General features: G+C 31.9%; 1 protein-coding gene across 5 annotated transcripts in view; it reads right to left on the bottom strand.

The window, feature by feature from the left end:
* Positions 1 to 303: 303 nt before the first annotated feature.
* LOC123703224 (multiple C2 and transmembrane domain-containing protein) overlaps positions 304 to 21713 on the bottom strand; it is a 137612-nt gene continuing 116202 nt past the window's right edge. For 2 of the 5 annotated variants that reach the window (XM_045651155.1, XM_045651156.1), the window contains exons 2-16: positions 17810 to 18341; positions 16512 to 16656; positions 12786 to 12937; positions 12197 to 12355; positions 11110 to 11296; positions 10648 to 10844; positions 9586 to 9799; positions 9053 to 9198; positions 7230 to 7375; positions 6834 to 6890; positions 6330 to 6406; positions 5805 to 5911; positions 5120 to 5229; positions 4734 to 4831; positions 304 to 2748 (exon numbers count right to left, since the gene is read on the bottom strand). In XM_045651155.1, the coding sequence (XP_045507111.1) occupies positions 2674 to 2748; positions 4734 to 4831; positions 5120 to 5229; positions 5805 to 5911; positions 6330 to 6406; positions 6834 to 6890; positions 7230 to 7375; positions 9053 to 9198; positions 9586 to 9799; positions 10648 to 10844; positions 11110 to 11296; positions 12197 to 12355; positions 12786 to 12937; positions 16512 to 16656; positions 17810 to 18219 (2280 nt within the window). In that variant the 5' untranslated portion in view covers positions 18220 to 18341 and the 3' untranslated portion in view covers positions 304 to 2673. The remainder of the gene's footprint in view (positions 2749 to 4733; positions 4832 to 5119; positions 5230 to 5804; positions 5912 to 6329; positions 6407 to 6833; positions 6891 to 7229; positions 7376 to 9052; positions 9199 to 9585; positions 9800 to 10647; positions 10845 to 11109; positions 11297 to 12196; positions 12356 to 12785; positions 12938 to 16511; positions 16657 to 17809; positions 18342 to 21713) is intronic. The other 3 variants (XM_045651157.1, XM_045651158.1, XM_045651154.1) reach the window with 3 other exon arrangements.

The following is a 21713-nucleotide window of genomic DNA, read 5'->3' as shown; positions in this document are numbered from 1 at the left end:
ATTGAGTTTTGATCTGTTCCGAGCATTGCGGAACTTTTACATTGACGAGTCACTCATCCGTATCGCTCCCATGGCAAAACTTAACTTGATGTCCCACTTGGGACGAATTTATTTTCAACAACGTGCGCACTTTTTATTTATTAGCCTGTTTTTTTCATCATCTTTCATCTTTGGCACTCTATTAAACATTTCACTTTTCAGTATTATTACTGATAAGTAGAGGTTCGAGTAGACTGCCTACTTCTGACGGCGTCTATGGGGATGTTTATTATTGAAAGGTTGAAGAATAAAACAATGTACTTATAAACTTTTATAACTCATTTTATTTTTTAAAATATGAAAAGCGTTAACATTGATCACTTGTGTTTCTTACATTAATAATAATAATATTCTCATTTTTTAAACGACACAAATTAGTTATAATATTGTACATACTTATAGTTAGAAAGTTTTCAACGAGAAAAATACATTTAGATACAGATATGAAGTCAAGTCAAATGTATATTTTTTGCATTTATTTTTTACAAGTATTTCAAAGAAAATGAATACAATTTAATAAAAAGTGATTGTGAATGTGAAACATTAATTGTAGGTACACTTTTAAATCAAACAATTATTATAGAAAGATTTATACAAGATTTATATTGAAGAAATTCTGTAATAAAATAATAAGTTACAAATCTTATACTAAATCGACAATATAACAATCTAAGCTTATAATATTGCGTTAAATATCACAATTTCAATTAATATAAACTACAGCGAGTGTTCTTGTGCATATATTATTATGTGCATTATTATGAAGAGTGCTTTAAATTGTGCATAATTTTATTGAAAGAAAATAATACTTTCAAAGGTGAAAATAATTTTTGTGACTAGAGTAAATTTTTAAGAAAATAACGAAATAAATTATAGTTAGGCAAGATTAAACATAGCTTATGATGTCTAATTGTAATATATCTAGTTTTAAAAACGTCAAAAATGCTTTTTGTGATATCTTATAAAACAAAGAGTTATTAAATAAAGTCAACAATGTCTATTATAATATTATGATGTTAGTTTTGTAATAAATTTATGAGATTGGTCTCAGTCTTATACTATCTATGTTTAAGTATTACTTTATTTGATAATCTAAAAAAAATAATGTCAAAATATTGTATCGCATGAACTGAACTGCAGAAATTTAGAAAGATATTCAATTGCGTTAATACTATTTTGCTCTAAATCTAAAGGAATATGGAAGCGTCTAGCGGCAAATCTAATTTAATAAACAATACTAAAATTTAAAATGGAAGATTTTTAAGCTACGATATATTATTTATAAAACTTGGTGTTGCCATATTTGAATGAGAACGATTTTATTCTAAAATAACGAGGATTCAATCACAGATACGTAAATAAACTGATATGCGCTATTTAAAAATGAAAATATATTACGGAATCAATAGATTTGATCTTTGACTTCCATCAGATATAAATGGATAAAGAGACGCATGGTAAAGAGTTAAAAATATAATCAAATTTATTTAGACACATAGGAAAGACTACAATTTACATCAATAATCGAGAATTTACGATAACAATTGAGATATAGAAGATATTTTATAGATTTACAATTACTTAGTGTGTCTAGATGATATTGTTGTTTTAACCATCGTACTAATATTCTATTATTTCTTTAAACAACGGGATTAATATTTAAAAAACATATAGGATCAAAATGCTAATATAATCAGTCATTATTATTCTATTTGAACGATCTTCAAGATCTAATTTTACTTACTCATCACTTCTGGACGTTTCCACCAGGTACTATATACTTCTAAGGGTTAAATTTTTAATATTTTATACAAAAATGTAAAAACCCAAAGAATTAAGATCACTAATCCATCCAATTTTTATATAGCCAACAATTTCAAATCTCATAAAAATAATTATAATAATTTTGGTTTATATTTGCTCAGCCAATAAAAATGTATTTGCAATCGAAATTTTGCCGAATATCGTAAAAATCTATACTAATATTATAAAGCTGGAGAGTTTATTTGTATGAACGCGCTTATCTCAGGAACTACTGGTCCGATTTGAAAAATTCTTTTGGTGTAAGCCCATTCATCGAGAAAGGCATCATCCCGCTAAGACCAACCAGAGCGGAGCCACGCGGGTGAAACCGTGGGGCGCAGTTAGTTTGTAATAAAGATTGTACTTAATGGTAAATTTATTTTTCATATCCACCAGGTAGTTCTTGAGTTAAATACGAATAGACCAGGAGATAGTAACAGAAATTATTGAGTCATTTGTACTAGCTCCCGGTCTAGAACAAACAAACCAACAAGCAAATATCTTTATAGTTCATAATATTGTCTTTGTGCATTTGTTGCGTTTAGTTGCTTTGTGACTGAGAATTACAAGAGATGAAATTTTTTGTACAAAAATCGCCAAATAAATAAAAAAGAACATGTGTGCCGAGCACACGTGTCAGAAGTGAAACTTTTTTGGCAAGATTCAAAGATATAAAAATCGTCGCTTTACTCCCTGATTTGACGGTATTGCCATGACATTGAAATTTTACTCTCAACGCGCCTAAAGAAGTTTCACTTCGAAAAAGGTTTTATATTAAGTTTCTAGAGATTCCATATATTGTTTGATTCGTTGACGAATCTTTATCGAATGTTACGAAGCTTTGTGTTTCCGTTTCGCGTCACGTCGCTCGCTCGGTGGGTGAGGTTTTAGTTCTCGAACGTCCAACTGTAAAAAAAAATATTATAATGTAATGTAGACAAAATAATTATATTACTTAATATTTAATTTGTATACAGAAATAATTGTAAGATAACACTATTTATTTGTACATCATTTTATTAGTAGAATATTAGGTAACAATAATTAGTTGTCTCCTCTGGTTTTATTCGCGTAGCTTTACTCGATAAATGCGCTATGAAATACTAAAATAGGTATATTTTTCTAAATAAAGTATTATCATTATCAGCCATTAAGAAGATTAATGGTTATAATATGGATGATGGATATAATAAAAATTTATTTTAAAGACAGTTATAGCACAGAATACATAATAGTAGCTAAACGCTACAGAACGGACACTCTCCGCCTCCCGCCAAAATTAAACACTTACCTCACCCCGCACGATCAGACATGTTATGGTACCCATTTCCCCGCAAGGACGATACCAACGACGTCTTAGACGAAACGCAACGAAGATTGACAACATTAATCAAATTGACATAAACTTAGATTACAAAATAAAAGACAGATGGAGCGTTGCCGAACTAAACCGAATAATTTATCGTCATTTTCAATAAAGCTATGTGTGCTGTCATTTCACCGCTGCACTGTACGTACACGGTGCTTCTGTGTGCGTGTAATGTTGCCAGATATTGAAAAATTTCCCAAATTTTTCCCCGACTACGCAAAAAAGAGGGTTATGTTTTTCAAGTTTATGGTTGTATGTATAATATTTCTTTGACACGCCCTGCAGTATAAACCGTTGGACCGATTTTGAGTTGTGAGGTTTCATTGCAATGATCTGAATTATTATGTTAGTGGCGGTAGTGAGTAGTGACGTAGGCTATATACATAAATGAGAAGTCAAGTTTTAATTTTTATTTAAATTCTTTTATCACATAAAGTACCTGCCTACTAAAGTTATATATGGACAAAAAATTGTATTCAATTTTTTATTAAATAAATTACATAAAAAAAGTTTCAATATTAACTATAATAATTATATTATTTTTTATTTTTCATAATATATGAATACGAATAGCGGTAGTTTTTAGTCGAGAATACGGGACACTTTATTTTCATCATATCCATCATGGAGTTCACATAAATTAAATCGCTAGCGAAAACGACTATGACGTTTTTAAGCTTTATAAAAGTAACAAAATAATGTATTATGCTTATTAAAATAATCTAATAATTATCATGAACCACTATACAAATAATCACATTCACGATCGAAAAATCCAACAGCATTACCCTGAAGATCCTTTAACCATTTTACCGTTTTACCAATAAAAATGGCAAATTCATTTTCAAAATACTGGCAACATACGTTGAAGTTTTGTATTCCTTCATATCTGTAAAATTATTATTCGTATTAAAGAAATAAATCAGCCAAATAATCTACAGAAAACCTGTGAAACGATGTTTTATCTTTTTTTTTGTTTTCGGGAACAAATTTTACAGCGTTTTATTATCACAAGACGGCATTTTTTTACTAAAATTGCAAACCCTTTTTGACGTATTGCATGACAAGTGCGCTATAGCACTGGTGCAGCGACGTATTTGTTTTTGATTTCGTATTTTCTTTGACAAGGGCGACGGGCGGTTGTCATGCTCCATCTGTACTTTATTTTGTAATCTGAGGACATAAAGTAATTTTATTATTTTGGATTTGTGATTATCGTTTTTCGTAGAAAATGGTTAAATATTGTGCTGTTTAGGGATGTATTTCATCAGAAAAACGCGAATTTTTTTTTACGCTAGTCACAAATGTGCCAACCATAAAGCGTTAACACACACATTTGCAGTCTCTACAGTGTGACTGTCAAAACAATCATTTTGTATGGAGTGTCCGGGGTGTGGTTATAGTGCTATGATAACTCGTTCAAAAAATATGGATTTAGACTGTATGTTCTGATAATTACGTTGAAGAATATTGGCTTATATTGTTTGTTGATTTGGTTTAAAAAAATTTGTTGAATACTTACCAAAGTTTCGTCATCTGGAACTCTAGATAATAAGTCTAAAACTTCATTATTTGGTATTGTGTGCGGTCTTAAAATCTTTCTTGTAAACTTATTAACACCTAAAAATATAGAAATAATATTAATTATGTGGTATAGTTTTAGTAATTGTCATGTCAATTCATATCTTACTAATTAATTGATAATTCTTTTATTACTTAAATATTACCATTTATACACAATGAAATTTGTTTTTTATATTAATTAAAATAGGACCAGTTACCATTTTATGGCGTATATTTCTTACATTATCTGTCGTTTTAACTGACAGATATTAGCTAAACATGACATATTCAGAAGTTGTGAAACCGTTCATTTTTATTAGTAAATAATTAAAATAGTTAACTTACCCCACGCCATTAGTAAATATCTTAAAGGTATCATATACAACACTGTCATCGCCGCGAAAAGCATTATTATTGCTAAATAACTAAGATATGGCACTGTGAAGTTCATTAGGCTGAAAAAATAATTGAAATAATATTAAATGAGAATAAACATAAATTGTATAACACAATTAATTTAATTAAGGAAATGAATGTATGGTCAGAACACGCATATGCACGCATATACGTAAGTTACACAAAATTGCCAGTTATAAAAAATAAAAATGCATTATAATGTATTTTGTAAATCTTTAAACATTTGAGATACAACATATACAATAAATAAGATTCAATTGTAGAGTCATTATTTAAAGTAATATTTTTGAATAGTGTAGGTAATTTATATGAAAATAAGTTTAAGGATTTGATACTTCATCGGGAATTTAAATGAAAATGTAATTAAAAAAAAAAAACAGCCGCTACCGTAACCGTAAAGCTATTGCATGCTATGCCTTCAAGCCACACCTCCGCCCGTCGGAGTGGGGAGCGTGAGGTTTTTTCGTTACGGAATTTCTCGATTCGGTCCCCGCGCTCAAGGCCCGCGATAGAAGCTATGCAATAGCTTAATAATGCTAAGTTTTATAAGAAAAGCTAGTATTGTAATAATGTTGTGATCATTCATTTGATTAATTCATTCATTTTTACATACTTCTTAACAGCTTCTCCCAAAGACGCTACATATCCAATCGCGTTTTGTACTGTTTGCGTCACTTCTTGTATCGCTTGAAGCCTCTCTTTAAGTGATTTTTTCTCTTCCTGTTAAAAAAATAATTAATATCGTTACTACAATTAACTGGTACTTAACAAAAACTACAGAAAAGAAAGAAAACAACATATTTCTACGTAACAAATATTTATTCGTACTATTAAACCTTCGCACGTCCTACGCACATTATTTGCGCGTAACTAAATCTGTATCTGTAAATCTGTAAATCTGTAATTAAAACCTATATTTGTAAAAACGTATAAAAAAGAGCGTGTATGCCGAGTACACGTGTCAGAAGTGAAACTTCATTGGCAAGATTCAAAGATACCAAAATCGTCGACATCCAGGACGTAACGGTATTGCCATGACGCGACCTTGAAATTTTACTCTCAGCGCGCCTAGAGAAGTATCACTTCAATATTACGTAAAATTGTAAGCAATCATAAATAAGCATTAGAAATACATCACCTTATCTACATCTTCTTCATCGTCCTCTTCAGCCAATAAATCATCATCATCCACGGGTAGTAATAATGGGTTGCCACCTGAAATAATTTTTTAATAATTGATTTAATGTAATAACCGAAAAAAGCGTTACATTTTAATTTAGCCGCCTTTTTGGTATAATAATATTTTCTAAATAACGTAAGTAAATAAAAGTTAAGACGAATTTCAGATATTAAAAAGCCTAGATCTGGCAGGGATAGAACACCATGTTTTTTTTATATATTTGGTCAATTTCATAAAAGTATACGGTATTAATTCGAATAAATTAGTTCTAATTTGATCATTACTACTTTTAGTACTTGCCCTTATATATTTTAAATGTAGAAAGTATATATTTTAGAATTATACCACGACACAAAAACAACATTTATTATTACTTATAAATTAATGTCACACGAACATAAAAATTATTAAAAATTAGTATAAATAAAGTAAAGCATGCACACGAACAACATTTAAACTTACTACTAAATAAAAACGATTTTAAATATTCCCGAGGAGTTTTGTAGATGTTTAATTGGGCTATAAATAAAAAACAGAAAATTAAAAGATGCATTCCAAATAAAAAAGAGCGTGTGTGCCGAGCACACGTGTCAGAAGTGAAACTTCTTTGGCAAGACACAAAGATATCAAAATCTTCGCCATACGGACGACGTGACGGTATTGCCATGACGCGACATTGAAATTTTATTCTCAACACGCCTAATGAAGTTTCACTTCAAAAAGTAATGACTAACACGATAACATAATATAAACCTTTATATAGACACAAAAGAGGAACAGTTAATATTTTTAAATTGTCTTCCTACTCAATACATTACTACTTTTCCAAACAAGACAAAAATATCAATCCATACTAACCCGTCAATCTATATATCAGCCAATTCCTTGCGAAAAATAAGAGCAATAGAAATGGCAGCATCCACATTTCATAGTAGTAACAAAAGGTAAGCCACGCTAATAGACCAATGAAGGATAATATTCTTGATTCCCATTCAAAACAGTCTCTGAAAAGAAATAATAATTATTATTTTACAAAAAATAAACTAAAACTATGTCTGTGATCCTTAAAAATTATATAAAAATAAAATCGTTTATTTGTTAATTGTTGTTACAACACAATGTACAATAAGCTTTGAATACAATAAAAAGGAATTGTATATTATTATAACCGGCACTTTATCACTAGTTAGTCTAGGATCCCCTGTGTAAATGTAAATAAAACATTATATGCTAATATATTATTTCCTGGCACTTTCTATAATATTTTATTTTATATTAAAACAAGCCCCCCTAGCCTAGATAACGTTTATCTACAGCTTACGTCAATCTCATACATTCGTAGTCTATTCTATTGAACGCTACGCTAACAGAAAGCCACTTGGCTAGGGGGGAAGAACTATCAACTCTGTTATCTATGGGCCTATAAATAATTAAAATCGAAAATATTCGTGCCACTATAGCGCCATCTAGTATCAAAATAAAACTAATATCTATAAGTTTAACATCTAGATTCTAGACTGCAGATCTAGACCGTCCTGCGGTCATGATTTATGGAGTTCATAAATACTATTTTATTTTCATTTTACATATTGTTACCTGAGATTGTTATATTAATATTATATTATATATATTTTTTTTACTACATATTATGTATCATTAAAAATGCTAATCTACTTGTGGTTAGTTGATAGTATAGGTACATTTAAATCTTCACTAACGAAACTTCTCGTATTAAAAATATCGATTGTAGACCAACATTTTTGCGTGAGTAGACAACATAAATCTTGTACAACCAAATTGCGATATAAATTCGGATGAACTGATTTATCCGGAGTTCTGTTTTAAATATAACTATCATTATAATGAGTTTATGTGTTTATTGTAATTATTTTTAAACGGGCTCAGATAAAGAAAGTTTTAATTTCGATTGCACTATGTCTTTTTCTATGTTTTATTATTATAACACAATAGTTATGTGTTATAACTTAGGTATAACTATTTGCCAGTGTCAAGTTTTTTTTCTGATTTTGCCGCCTCATACCGATTTTTTCCAAAGAGTATAAAATAATGTTCTAGTATTTAATGTATTATTTATTTTATCTTTATGAATGTTAATAGTTTTAAATGGGTGTATTATATTATTGTGTGAACATAATGGCACAATAACTTGCCTTTTATAGACGTTGGAAGCGCGTCAATTGTTATCAATAATCGATTTCAATTGATATTCAAGTTGTCAATTGAGAAAATGTATGCATTTTGTATTACATGAATTTATAGAAGACCACTTATTTTTAACGATACCAACTGTGGTAAACCTTGTGCATTTATAGATAGCGATTACCATTTAATAATACTAAAAGATTATTAAATGACGAAAAACAATAATACAAACAATTGCACTTTTGAAGTCTGATATGCTTATGCTATAATATTTTGTGTTTATACCTAATTGAATTTTAACAAAAACCTTATCCGGTCCAACCGGAAGCACTAACTTTTATAAGAGAAGAATCATCAAAATCGATTGATCTAGTGGAAAGTTAAGGTAACAGTAAACACAAAAAAAATACAGTCGAATTGAGAAGCCTCCTCTTTTTTTGAAGTCGGCTGAAAATTCTCTTCCACAACATACAAAAAAAATCTTATGTAGATATAAAGTAATTAATAAAAAAACTTACTGTAATATTTTCCCAACTTCAATGAACCACATGATGATAGCTTTCAACCTCATAACGTTTCGAATGAATACTTGTCTTTTGAATTTCGCCTCTTGGTGCATGTACTTAGGCTCTTTTGGATTTACCGCTCGTATTGCTGCTTTTAACTGAAAAAAAATGTATTATGTTTTTTTTTGTTAACAAGTGATAACTGCGTTAAAAACAACCGATTTCAAACTTGCACTTGCAACATTTACAAATACAGACAAAAGTGCTCATAAAATTATGGGACCAATTCGACACCATCTCGCATCGAACAAAAAAATAATCACGTAAATCGGTTCAGAAACCTCGGAGTAATCGGTGTACATACATAAAAAAAAACATACCGGCCAATAATATGATAATGATAACCTCCTCCTTTTTCTGAAGTCGGTTAAAAATGTGGGCTAAACACAGCTAGGTTTATAAAACAGTTTCATAATAATGGTCACTTGCACATAAAAAAGTGAATATATAGGACTAATTTTTTCTATCAAATTCAATATACTCACCGGATTCCATATAACTGACATTTCCAACAAAATTTGCGGGTAGTTGCCTTTCGCTCTAGCTCTCATCTTTTTGTCTTTTAGCGCGAACCACCGTTTCTCCCCATTTCGTATATTTAACAACGGTATTGCTAATTTCCCCAAAAACTCAACTTTATGATCATGATCCTCGTCATATACTGTTATCTCTAAAATCGAACTTATGTCTTTGACTGTACTGAAAGGTGCCAGGAGGTTAGTTAACGTACGATTTATCTTAAATAAATATACCTAACTAGTACATTTTATTTTGAAACAGCTTACTTTAATTTAAATAAATAAATTTTATTTCGGTCTCAAAACTAAGCGCTTAAACTCGTTTGCCAAAATTTAATAACTCTTAGTCTATGAAAACTTGTCTGTTATAAAAGCAACAGTTTTTTTTTACCTAATCACATCAGAACGAAGATTTTGATGTAATTTTAGCGGATATAACATAAGCTTTGATTATACTACGCGGATACACGCCGCGTTAAAAGCTATAACATATCCCTACTTATAATCCATACTAATATTATAAATGCGAAAGTAACTCTGTCTGTCTGTCTGTTACGCTTTCTAAACTGCTTAAACTTCTCAACCAATTTTAATGAAATTTGGCACAGACAATCTTTAGACCCTGAGAAAGAACATAGGCTACCTTTTATTGCGAAATATGTACCACGGGCGAAGCCACTTGTTATCATAATATTATACTAAACTAATCAAAACAACCTTTATCATCAACGTATCCAATAGTAAGGGCTTAGTTATTATAATACAATGGGGATTAACTAAACTAAAACTACAAAGAGGAAAATATATTTTATTTACTTTCGTACATTTCGATTACGACTTCAGAAAACTTTTTGACCATAATGCAAATATACATCCTTACCACAAGAAGCATTTAATTTTTATCTACTCCAAAAATACCTACATAAAATATCTACCTAGGTAGACTGAGACTTTATATTTACTTAAAATGTTACAATCACCAAATAAATTATACTTTCTTCGTTTCTAACAATCACCAAAACGACTTACAAAGTGAATATCTTCATCCAATTAGGTGTCAAAGTCTTATACTCTGTATGCGTTTGTAATCTCGCATTGCCCAGTTCTAGTACGCAAAATGGATCAGATTTCCCTCCCAAATCTGCAGCTGCTAAACCCTTAGCCCCATACACTTTGACGCATAACCATCCTACACCACTTGATTGTTCGTTTAGACGAAACCACGCCTGTTATTGAAGAAAAATAAACAAATATTAAATTTCTATTAAAAATCAATTATCTTTGGCATTAAAACATGTTCTTATTGAAATATATTATGACTGAGTTCGGAAATTATTAGGGCAAATAGCGTTGTAGTTCAATAAAGTAGGATAATTAATAATATCTGCCTTTTTAAAAGCAACATTTGCAGCGAGGACCTTATCAAAGAGTGTACACAAATCAACTAAACATTTGATCATGATATATAAATACAGGTTTTTCATTACTTACATATCTCTTTTCAATATTCAATATATCTCTAGGATTTTCTCTATAGCTAGCCAGATCCGTAATTGTTTCCGATTGAGTTGTACCACTTATAGTTAGGAGTAAAAATATCTGTCCATTCCCATCTTCTAGATCCTTCCATATGTTATGGGTTTTTTCTCTTTCTAACTTTGATAGGTCTATTGTACATCTGAAATGAGAATATTGGAGTAGGTTAATGTATTAAATATTTAATGTACCTACAAACTTAATAGTGAAAATTATCGAAAATAACAGATAGGCCAAATCTTTAAAATTTTGCTTATATATTTTTGATGGAGTACCTATCTTGTTTTTAATATTAATTTATATTAAAGATGTCAAGTTTTTATGTTTGTTCAATCATACATAAAGCTATTAATTAAAAGCAGTTTAGCAAATTATGCAAAGACAAATAAGCCTGCAGTAGATAGGACCGATACATAATAATTTTAATGGGTACCACGTGAATTCATGGGCTAAAAATTAGTACCTGGATAATAGAAGTACTAGGTCAAGGTTTGATAAGTACCGTATACATTGTATGTATGTCAAACTATTTAAAGATAATGGCGGAGTTACGTCAGCAAATAGGTTCGTTTCCGGACATTTGGATACAACGATTTTAGGTACTGATTCTGTTATTTTCGTTACTCAAATAAACTCCTCAAACTTCTAACTTAGTTGAAAAGTTTTCAATTGTATAAACTAATTACTACTGCCTTTATTTCTTCATTTTATTAAAGTAACTTGAAAGTTTGGAACACTGATTAAATTCATTCAAGTCCAATTATACTTTTTTCGAAGGTAGGGCTTAAAATTAAAATAACCGGTAAACTTCAGGAAACTTAAACTAATTTTATAATTTTTAAACCGAAGCAACTATTATATCTAAAACAGCAGACAAATTGTAAGGCTTTTGCGCATTTTGCGTCTTATATTTCATACGTTTTGATACGTATATTTTTTATGCGCGAATTAGGAATTTTGCCATCAATTTACGTGTCATTCTTTCACTGGCAATTGCATCTTTCTTTCTTGCTAGTATCAAATGAATATGAACTTTATTTACCTTCCCAAAAAGTCGTCTTTCGTCTGTTTATCCTTATCCCACACAGTGACTTCCAGTATTTGTTCCTGATCATCATACAAATGCAGGTCGAATTGTTCCAACCAGGATGGGTGTAAAGATTTCCACACTACCTTGCTCTTATATTTCTCGTTACCTAACCTGTTAACAATGTGTGTAACAGAAATAGAATCAATCGGATGTTCTTTTGTATGATCGATTTTGTTTATGCTGTTATATTTCAGTGGTCGTATGTATTGAAAACTTTATTTGCTGAGAGTTAAAAAATACATAATATGTGTATTTGTTAGGGAAAAATCATTAGAACGTCTGAATTGATTTAAGTAGGAAGATAGAAGAATATTCTTGGGCAAGGGACTGATGACTTTTTATTCCATATACTATTTATTACGATGTTGCAAGTATCAGGTAGTAAGTAAATACTTATAGTATAAGAGAAGTTTTGTCAGTTTGTAGTAGGAATTAAAGGTATCAATTATTGTCATTAGGAAATACTACTGAAACTACTGTACTGATACTGTTAAAATCCTTTAACATTTTCAAAGATATACCGGCTAGTTACAAATCTTACCTAAACTTGCAGTAAGGGTCGCTCGATCTCGTATCCAAATCCATAGGAGGGAGGTTCTTCGCTTCCACCAGCACGATCGTTACCACCGAACTCCATATTTGAGCTTTTAACCGCTTGTTTACGTCACTTAATCGTGTGTTCTTTAGGAGGTACTGCAATAGAGGATTAAAATGGGTAAATTATCATCTGAATATGTGTAAAAACGCGAAGAAAGAATTTGAGATTATTGGGTAGAAAGTAATCAATAATATCCATTTATGACAGATTCATCATAAAATTTTAACCGTAGATCTTTTTAGTATTTTCTAGGGTTTGATTTTACGCGAGTATTATACATTTAGAAATTAAAGACTTTTTAACGGATTTTAAACGCGATTTATTCATTCTATTATTTTCCCGACGTTTCGAACACTTTACAGCGAGCGTGGTCACGGGGAGACTGAGATGTTGTACGTCTTGATGGTCATTCAAAAATTGTTATTTGTGAACTACCTCCACCTATTCCTCCGTAGTTGGTATCTGGAGTATTTTTCCGGATGTTGGCAGTATTGGCTGATCGTGTCTTCTAGTCTTTTGGTACGTTTGACATGGGATTTTAAATTCTTAATAACAGGATCCCAGGTGTTAGAAAGTTTCAAACCATCTTCTCTATTGAAATTTGGATGTTTTTTAATTTCAATAGCCTCGCGCACAAGTCTTGGAAAAAGTTTATTTTCTCTGGCAAGGATTTGTGGTTGGTCAAATCTTATGAAGTGGTTGTTGTCCAGTGTGTGTTCACATACCGCAGACTTCTTGTGACGCCGATGCTATGGAGTTAGAAACTAACAACCGTCTAGCCTTTCTTGACATTTTAATAATGAGGGGACGGGATGGCATGCTCAACCATACAGTGTATAGGAAAGTCACTCATACTGATAGGTACCTCAATGGTGAATCTCACCACCACCCTTGCCAACTAGCTTCTGTCGGTAAATCTTTGTTTCAGAGAGCCCGCCACCTCTGTGATGCTGCCCACCTCAGCGGGGAACTGCAGCATGTCAAGCGAGTACTACGTAACAACAAGCTGCAGGCGCCTCCACAGCATCACAGGAGTCGAACGAAGCCACACACAGTTGAAAGACAACCGGCCTACCTACCATATGTGAAGGGAGTTACTGACAGAATTGGAAGAATCCTAAGACGAGCTTCAATTAAAACTATATATAAGCCGCATAAGAAGATAAACCAATTCTTGAGACCAATTAAAAGTAATATTCCTCTACAAGATGCAGGCGTGTACAAGTTAGACTGTGACTGTGGTCTCTCATACATCGGCCAAACAAAAAGAAGCATTGCTAACCGACTGAAGGAGCACATTGCGGATATCAAGCATCGGCGTCACAAGAAGTCTGCGGTATGTGAACACACACTGGACAACAACCACTTCATAAGATTTGACCAACCACAAATCCTTGCCAGAGAAAATAAACTTTTTCCAAGACTTGTGCGCGAGGCTATTGAAATTAAAAAACATCCAAATTTCAATAGAGAAGATGGTTTGAAACTTTCTAACACCTGGGATCCTGTTATTAAGAATTTAAAATCCCATGTCAAACGTACCAAAAGACTAGAAGACACGATCAGCCAATACTGCCAACATCCGGAAAAATACTCCAGATACCAACTACGGAGGAATAGGTGGAGGTAGTTCACAAATAACAATTTTTGAATGACCATCAAGACGTACAACATCTCAGTCTCCCCGTGACCACGCTCGCTGTAAAGTGTTCGAAACGTCGGGAAAATAATAGAATGAATAAATCGCGTTTAAAATCCGTTAAAAAGTCTTTAATTTCTAAACGTAGATCTTTTATAAAGCGTAAACATATAAATGCAACGCAATAAATAGAATTGCTCATCAATTCGCTCGTAACATTTAATGAACTAGTCTTATGTAGTAATTTGTTGTAATGTCTCGCTCTAGTTAATACAAAAACATACTCTCAATTACTTCGTTAAGATGTGTAAGGAAAAATGTGAAGTATCTTTCTTTTGGAAATCCTTGATTGTTATTAGAGCTTAGTACACTAACCTACAGGTTGGAAGATTGGGTATCTGGATAAATGTAATTAATATGTGTCTTTGGGTTTCTTGAACAACATGTTTTTGTTAGAAACACAAAAACGTAAACATATTGTTTTGATTCAAACTTACATAGTAGGCATTATATACAGTTTGTTGGATGAAAACTTCAGCAAACAATACCTTAAGTACTAGAGGACTTATAGCTAAGTAAATCAGATTCTAATATCTAATATTCTAATATATATTATAAAGGCGAAAGTTTGTAAGGATGTATGGATGTATGGATGTTTGTTACTCTTTCACGTAAAACTACTGAACCAATTACAATGAAATTTAGCACACATATAGAGGGTAACTTGGATTAACACATAGGATAGTTTTTATCCCGGAAATCCCACGGGTACGGGAACTTTGCGGGTTTTCCTTTGCAAACGCGGGCGAAGCCGCGGGCGGACATCTAGTAAGAACATAAATGGTAACCACAACCGTGAAATCTATAAAATATATGATTCAACTATATTATACCCAATATATCTACATAAATGTTAGTACATCACAACAACCAAATACACCATTAGAACAGTATTAGTAGACCCCAAGACAAATAACACGACAAATATTGACCATGTTCTTTATTAATTTTTTTTATGGCAGAGCAAGCAAAGGAACCGGATACTATCTGGGGGAGTAAACAAGAAGTTTTTAAGCAGTATCTATTCCAGGGTGAGAAAGTGATGGCGCTAGACAATCTATATAGCTCTGTCCGTCTTTCACACTGGAATTAAAACTGCTTTAACACATTATGGTAATCCCCTGATGTCAATAGGCATGACGAAAGATTTTGAAATCCTCTTCCATAATGTGTGTTTACGTTTACTATACAAGAAAAACCCTATATTTCATTAATAAACTTAAATTTAACGAAGATAAAAGCCATTTTTCAAAAAATATTTATCAACTGTGCCAAAACAGCTCGGAGGTGTCATGGCGTAAGCGTGACGTCACTCTTTAGTAAATACGTAATTATTTGTATGCATTGCGAAGAAAATTAAAGAAATATTTATTTAATATGTGTTATAGAAACGAATTTCAAAGTTTATAAGTGGTGTGCAGTATAAATAGTATTGCAGTGTGAATCCACATTAAAATAATACTCAAAAATGTGTTAGTAATTATTTTAAGCGAGAAAATAATAAGAAATGATTGTATAAAGTTGTCGCGGAGAACCCCGAAACCACGTATTCGTGAATTCGCAATTATATTTCTGTTGTGAGTCGATAAAGCATACGTGAAACAATAGAAAATAAATAAAAATGCGTATTCTCAACATATTCATAACAACAAAATACATCTGACGTGAGTTGTTTACTTAAGCGTGACGTCACGCGTGTTTTAGTCAAAATGGCCAACTGCAGAATTTCAATGTTTTATTTTATTGATAATCTCATTAATCTTAGTGTTTTTAAGATTTTTAAGTCACTATATTGAATTTATTTATTATACATTTTCCCTTAAAAACACTAATACGATCATTTATGGATACTGTCGTCATGCCTATTCAATATCGCACATAACACCGGTGGTGTTACATGCACTTTGCTGGCTTTTTAATAACGACGTTACCACACCAATTGTTAATAAGGCATTGACACATAACTATACCCTATGAATCCTGTCGCTTCTATTCTTTAACCTTGGGAATCGACTGCCAATCTTCTCTATTATGTCTGTACATGTGTTTATAGCAAACGGAACGTCGACACTCTGTCCAGGGGGAAGACTTCCAGCTCTTGGTCTGATTTCACTTCTGTGGATTTGTATTTATTTTCAGTAAGTTCTTTTAAAGACGAAGTAAACAGGTATGTACTCCTAAACAAATACTTTTCATAGGTCATTTACAATCCATACTAATATTATAAATGCGAAAGTAACTCTGTCTGTCTGTCTGTCTGTTACTCAATCACGCCTAAACTACAGAACCAATTTGCATGAAATTTGGTATGGAGATATTTTGATACCCGAGAAAGGACATAGGCTACCTTTTATTGCGAAATTTATACCACGGGCGAAGCCGGGGCGGACCACTAGTATCTCATAAAATCACTAAAAGAAATGAATTGGCTGACGCTATTCAGGGATCACGTATAAGACCATTTTTTACTGTGATATCACATTCAAAGCAAGAATTTGCCCCAATTTACTACTAAATGTAAATAAATAAAATATTTGATGATATAGCAACTTCATTAGCAATTATTTTCACTGTAATTATAGACAAAATGTAATCATATTTCCATAAAGCTATGTGACACGTTTTAATAAGTCCCTTATAAGACCATTGTAAATAAGATGTCGTCAGACGCTATAAAGATCCTTGAGATATTAGATAGGAAAACTTTTTGAAGCCATTGACCGTTAATAGTTAATACTTTTACATGAAGATCCCAGAATTAAGATCACCCATAAAGACAAGATTTTCATTTCGATAATCAGAACTAAAAATGCGATAATATTAAAATGTTAAAATTAACAAGAGAATACATTATTTAGTAATAACAAGTGATAACTGGCTGCGTTAAAAACAACCGACTTCAAAGTTGCACTTGTAACATTTACAAATACAGACAAAAATGCTCATAAAATAAAAACTAACTACTGGGCCTATCCGAATAAAATTTTTATGGGACTAATTCGACAATATCCCGCGTCGAACAAAAAAAGAATCACGTAAATCGGTTCAGAAACCTCGGAGTAATCGGTGTACATACATAAAAAAAACATACCGGCCGACTTGATAACCTCCTCCTTTTTTTGAAGTCGGTTAATAAAATACATATACTTGTAATCTTAGTAAATCGTCGTGCATTTTATTTAACACTTGTTTTGGGTAATTTGTTTACACGTGACTTCTTAGCCGTAAATTATACTATACATAACAGTAGATGCAAGAACAAACTTACCGCTCATCACTAGAAGATAAACACGAGTAGCACGAATCACTCGAACTGTGGAAACTATAATCATCGTCTATATTTAAGTTCGTCGCAGACCGACATTTTCTGTACAACACTCCATGTTTCTCAATAGTTAGAAAGTCTTTACAAATTTCCTTCGGATCTGCGGTAATACTAGGCTCATCTATTATAACTGAAGGAATGCTATCAGATTTGTGTTCTTTAGAATCTATAGACGATTTATCAATACTGTCCCTGTCCATTGAGTCGATCGAACTTTTGTCATCTGATAGATGCGACACGAATCTCGATAGTTTGGATCTTTCTATCTTATTCTGTACTTGGTCTTGTATTTTCTCGTGCAGTCTCATTATTCTGTTCTTGAAACGTTCCATTTTGTGCTCCATTTCCGACATTTTTGTTATTCCAGTTCAACTGTTTGTTTCCAAATAATCACTGGCTTGTGTTTAGAGCTTTGCACAGTTTGGGGATAAAATAAATGGAGGCAGTTCGACGTAGCTATCGAATGGGCGCATTTCTAGGAAGAAGAATATGTAGTAGATAATTTAGTGTGCGTTTTCTTAGGATATCGTAGAAGTATATTGTTTTGAAGATATACTGAGTATCTTTAATTCAAAGAATTTTAATTCAATACAAAGTGTGTAGTTTTAAGTGATGATATATAATATTTTATATGATGATGTTAATTGGTGTGGGTTGTTTAAATGTTGCTGTATGCTAAAACAGATGTTTTTCTTCCTCGTAAACCATATTTAAGAGCTAAATCGTAGTTACTATATAAGTGTAAGATCACGTATACCGTTTGTTCTATTCAACTTCATATTTTGTGATAAAATGGTGCAATTCACATCTATAGGATAGGATTATTTCTTATATTATTTGTCTTGGCTTTTTTAAAACAGTTCAGTGAAAGTGGAATTCAAGCTTATAATATGTACTACGTTTTCAATATTTTCTTCGTTACATAACGAAATTGTTGCTGTTTACATTTTATGCAGATACATAACTTAAAATTTAATTTTCATAAAAAATGGCTTTAGTATTTTATTTTTCACTCATTTAATTAATTTAAAGAAAAATCTTTATTGTTAATTATGTTTACGGCTTAAGATATAATCAACAATAAGATAAAATCCTTATATACATAGATAAAATCCAATTTCTCATAACGTTAACTTTTTATTTTTACAATGTTATCGTGAAAAGTTTTTACTGTTAATATTATGAAAACTTTACAAAGTGTAGAGTACTCGAAAAAATCATACAACTACTAAATTGGCAGCAATCCAGGGAATTGTACAATAATATTGTAGCTTTGATAATAGATCCATTTATAAAATAACATTAGATCGGAAATAAACTATGTCTATCGAATTTATCACAGACCTTGCTTGTTTTCTAATTCAAACTTACAATTTCTAATCAAATTTACAATTTCGTTAAACCTTTACTTATTTCTGAACAACATGGATTTGTCGCACGTAAATCAACAACATCTAATTTAACTGAATACGCTGACTATCTCCTAGAAACTTTGGACAACAAAGGACAAGTGGATGTCATTTACACCGACTTTCAGAAGGCTTTCGATAAAGTCAACCATGAGCTCCTGATTAAAAAGCTGATGATTTGTGGTATACATGGGAACTTATTGCGTTGGATCATCTCGTACATTAAAAATCGCACTCAAATAGTTGCTGTCAACGGCTACCTATCTGAACCCTTTTCTGTTCCTTCCGGTGTTCCCCAAGGTTCCCATCTTGGCCCTCTTTTGTTCGCGGTTTTTATAAATGATGCACCCTTACGATTTAATATAGGTAGTAAATGTCTACTTTATGCGGATGATCTTAAACTATATAGAAAAGTCGAAAATATTGCTGACTGTCGGTTACTTCAAGAAGACTTAATTGCTCTTCATGCCTGGTGTGAGAGAAATTTAATGAAATTAAACACCTCTAAGTGTCATATTGTCACATTTACTAATAAAGTAAACAGCATTAACTTTTCGTATCAAATTTCAAATATTATCATAGGTCGTAAAGAATCCATACGTGATCTAGGGGTGACATTCGATAAAAGCTTATCATTTATCGATCATGTCGAATCTACTGTCAAAAAAGCCAATCAAAATTTAGGTTTTATATTACGAATGTCCAGATCTTTCAAAAATAAAAATAGTGCCCTAATTCTTTATAAATCTCTGGTCCGTAGCACCCTTGAATATGGCTCATCAGTGTGGTCTCCATTCTACAAAACACATATCGACAAGCTCGAATCGGTACAAAAACGATTCCTACGTTCTCTATGCTATCGTGAACACCTTAGGAGATCCTTGCCCACCTATGACGTTCGACTTAAATATTTCAATTTGGATTCTCTTGAAATGCGACGTAAATTCATTGATTTAATTTATATGTTTAAAATTATCAATAACCTAATTCACACCGATATGCTTTCTAAATTCTCTTTGTATTGTAACGCTCGTGTCACTCGGAACCCTAAACCCTTCTATATACCCGCCACTCGCTTATGCATTTCGTACAATAACCCAGTATATAGGTTATGCCGAAGTTATAACGAAATAGTTAATAAAGATAACACAATTGACATATTTTCAAATAGTCTAGCCAGTTTTCGTCGCTTAATACTTACTGCTCTGCGTAGCAACTGAAACATGCGGATTTATGCCGAATCTTGTAAGCATTCCTTTGATTCTATTTTTCTATGTTTTATTGTTATGGTAACAGTATTTTGAAGTGCCATCTTTCATACTAAACATATTTTGTGTATCCATATAATAGGTTTATGCATAGAACTTTTTAAATTGTACTTTTATAATTTGTATGTTATATTGTTGTATAAGCTGTTTGGAAACTAATAAAATAAAATAAAATAAATAAAATAAACGCCATTTTTTGACGTGACAACGTCTTAAATTAGGTTGCGGCTGGGAGTCACTTATGAAAAAGTGTAACGCTCGGTAACGTTACGATGAGTCACCGAAAGAGGCACGCGGGCATGGTTAGCCCGCCTAAGAGCGAGAGAGACAGACATAAAAAGTCGTTGTCACGTAAAACTTTCGCCCGTATACCGACTTTACAGGCAACCAATTTTTTTTTGTTCGTATAAACTTTTACAAGGGTAAAAAAAGATTAAACATTTGAAACTAGTTGAAAATAGTTAATCGCAATAACGTTGCTTATTGTATTATTCTTTGTTTCATCAACATTTTCTTCATGTAACATTTTATTACTGAATAGATATATTTTGCCACAGCCCATGTAAGTACATATAATACATTTACATTTAAAAATAATTAATTAGTAGCTAAATAAAAAAAAGACGTGTGGCACTCGGGGACTGCCGCGGTAAAGCATAGCATGCCTTCAAGCCACACCTCCGAGCCCGTCGGAGTGGGGAGCGTGAGGTTTTTTCGTTACGGAATTTCTCGATTCGGTCCCCGCGCTCAAGGCCCGCGATAGAAGCTATGCAATAGCTTAAAAACAATGCTTTTTGTATTTGACAATTTTAGTACTCAAACCTATGCCGTGTATGATAAGAGTGTTGAAGTTAGCTAATGGTGTTAGGCGTTAGCCTTTTAAAGTGCATCTAAAACCCTTTTAAGCTACAATCAAGATAAGAGATTGTACACAGCGATATGGTGTGCAAATTACTCAGTTATGGCATGTCCTTGTAATGTATTTGTTCCTCTTTTGCAATGTTTAATTTTTATGCTTTATGCTTTGTCATTTTTGTAGTATAATCAGTAACTAACTATAGTATTATCGTCGCGTTTTAATTTTGTATAGGTAGGTGTTAGTAGAGTTGGTCCTGGTATTTTGTATTTTATAGATAGATTTGAATTTATAAAATTCATTCGTCATCAACA

This window comes from Colias croceus, chromosome 25 (genome assembly GCF_905220415.1).
Source record: "Colias croceus chromosome 25, ilColCroc2.1".
In the NCBI taxonomy this organism is placed as follows: Eukaryota; Metazoa; Arthropoda; class Insecta; order Lepidoptera; family Pieridae; genus Colias; species Colias croceus.
This window is presented reverse-complemented; position numbering and strand designations above follow the sequence as displayed.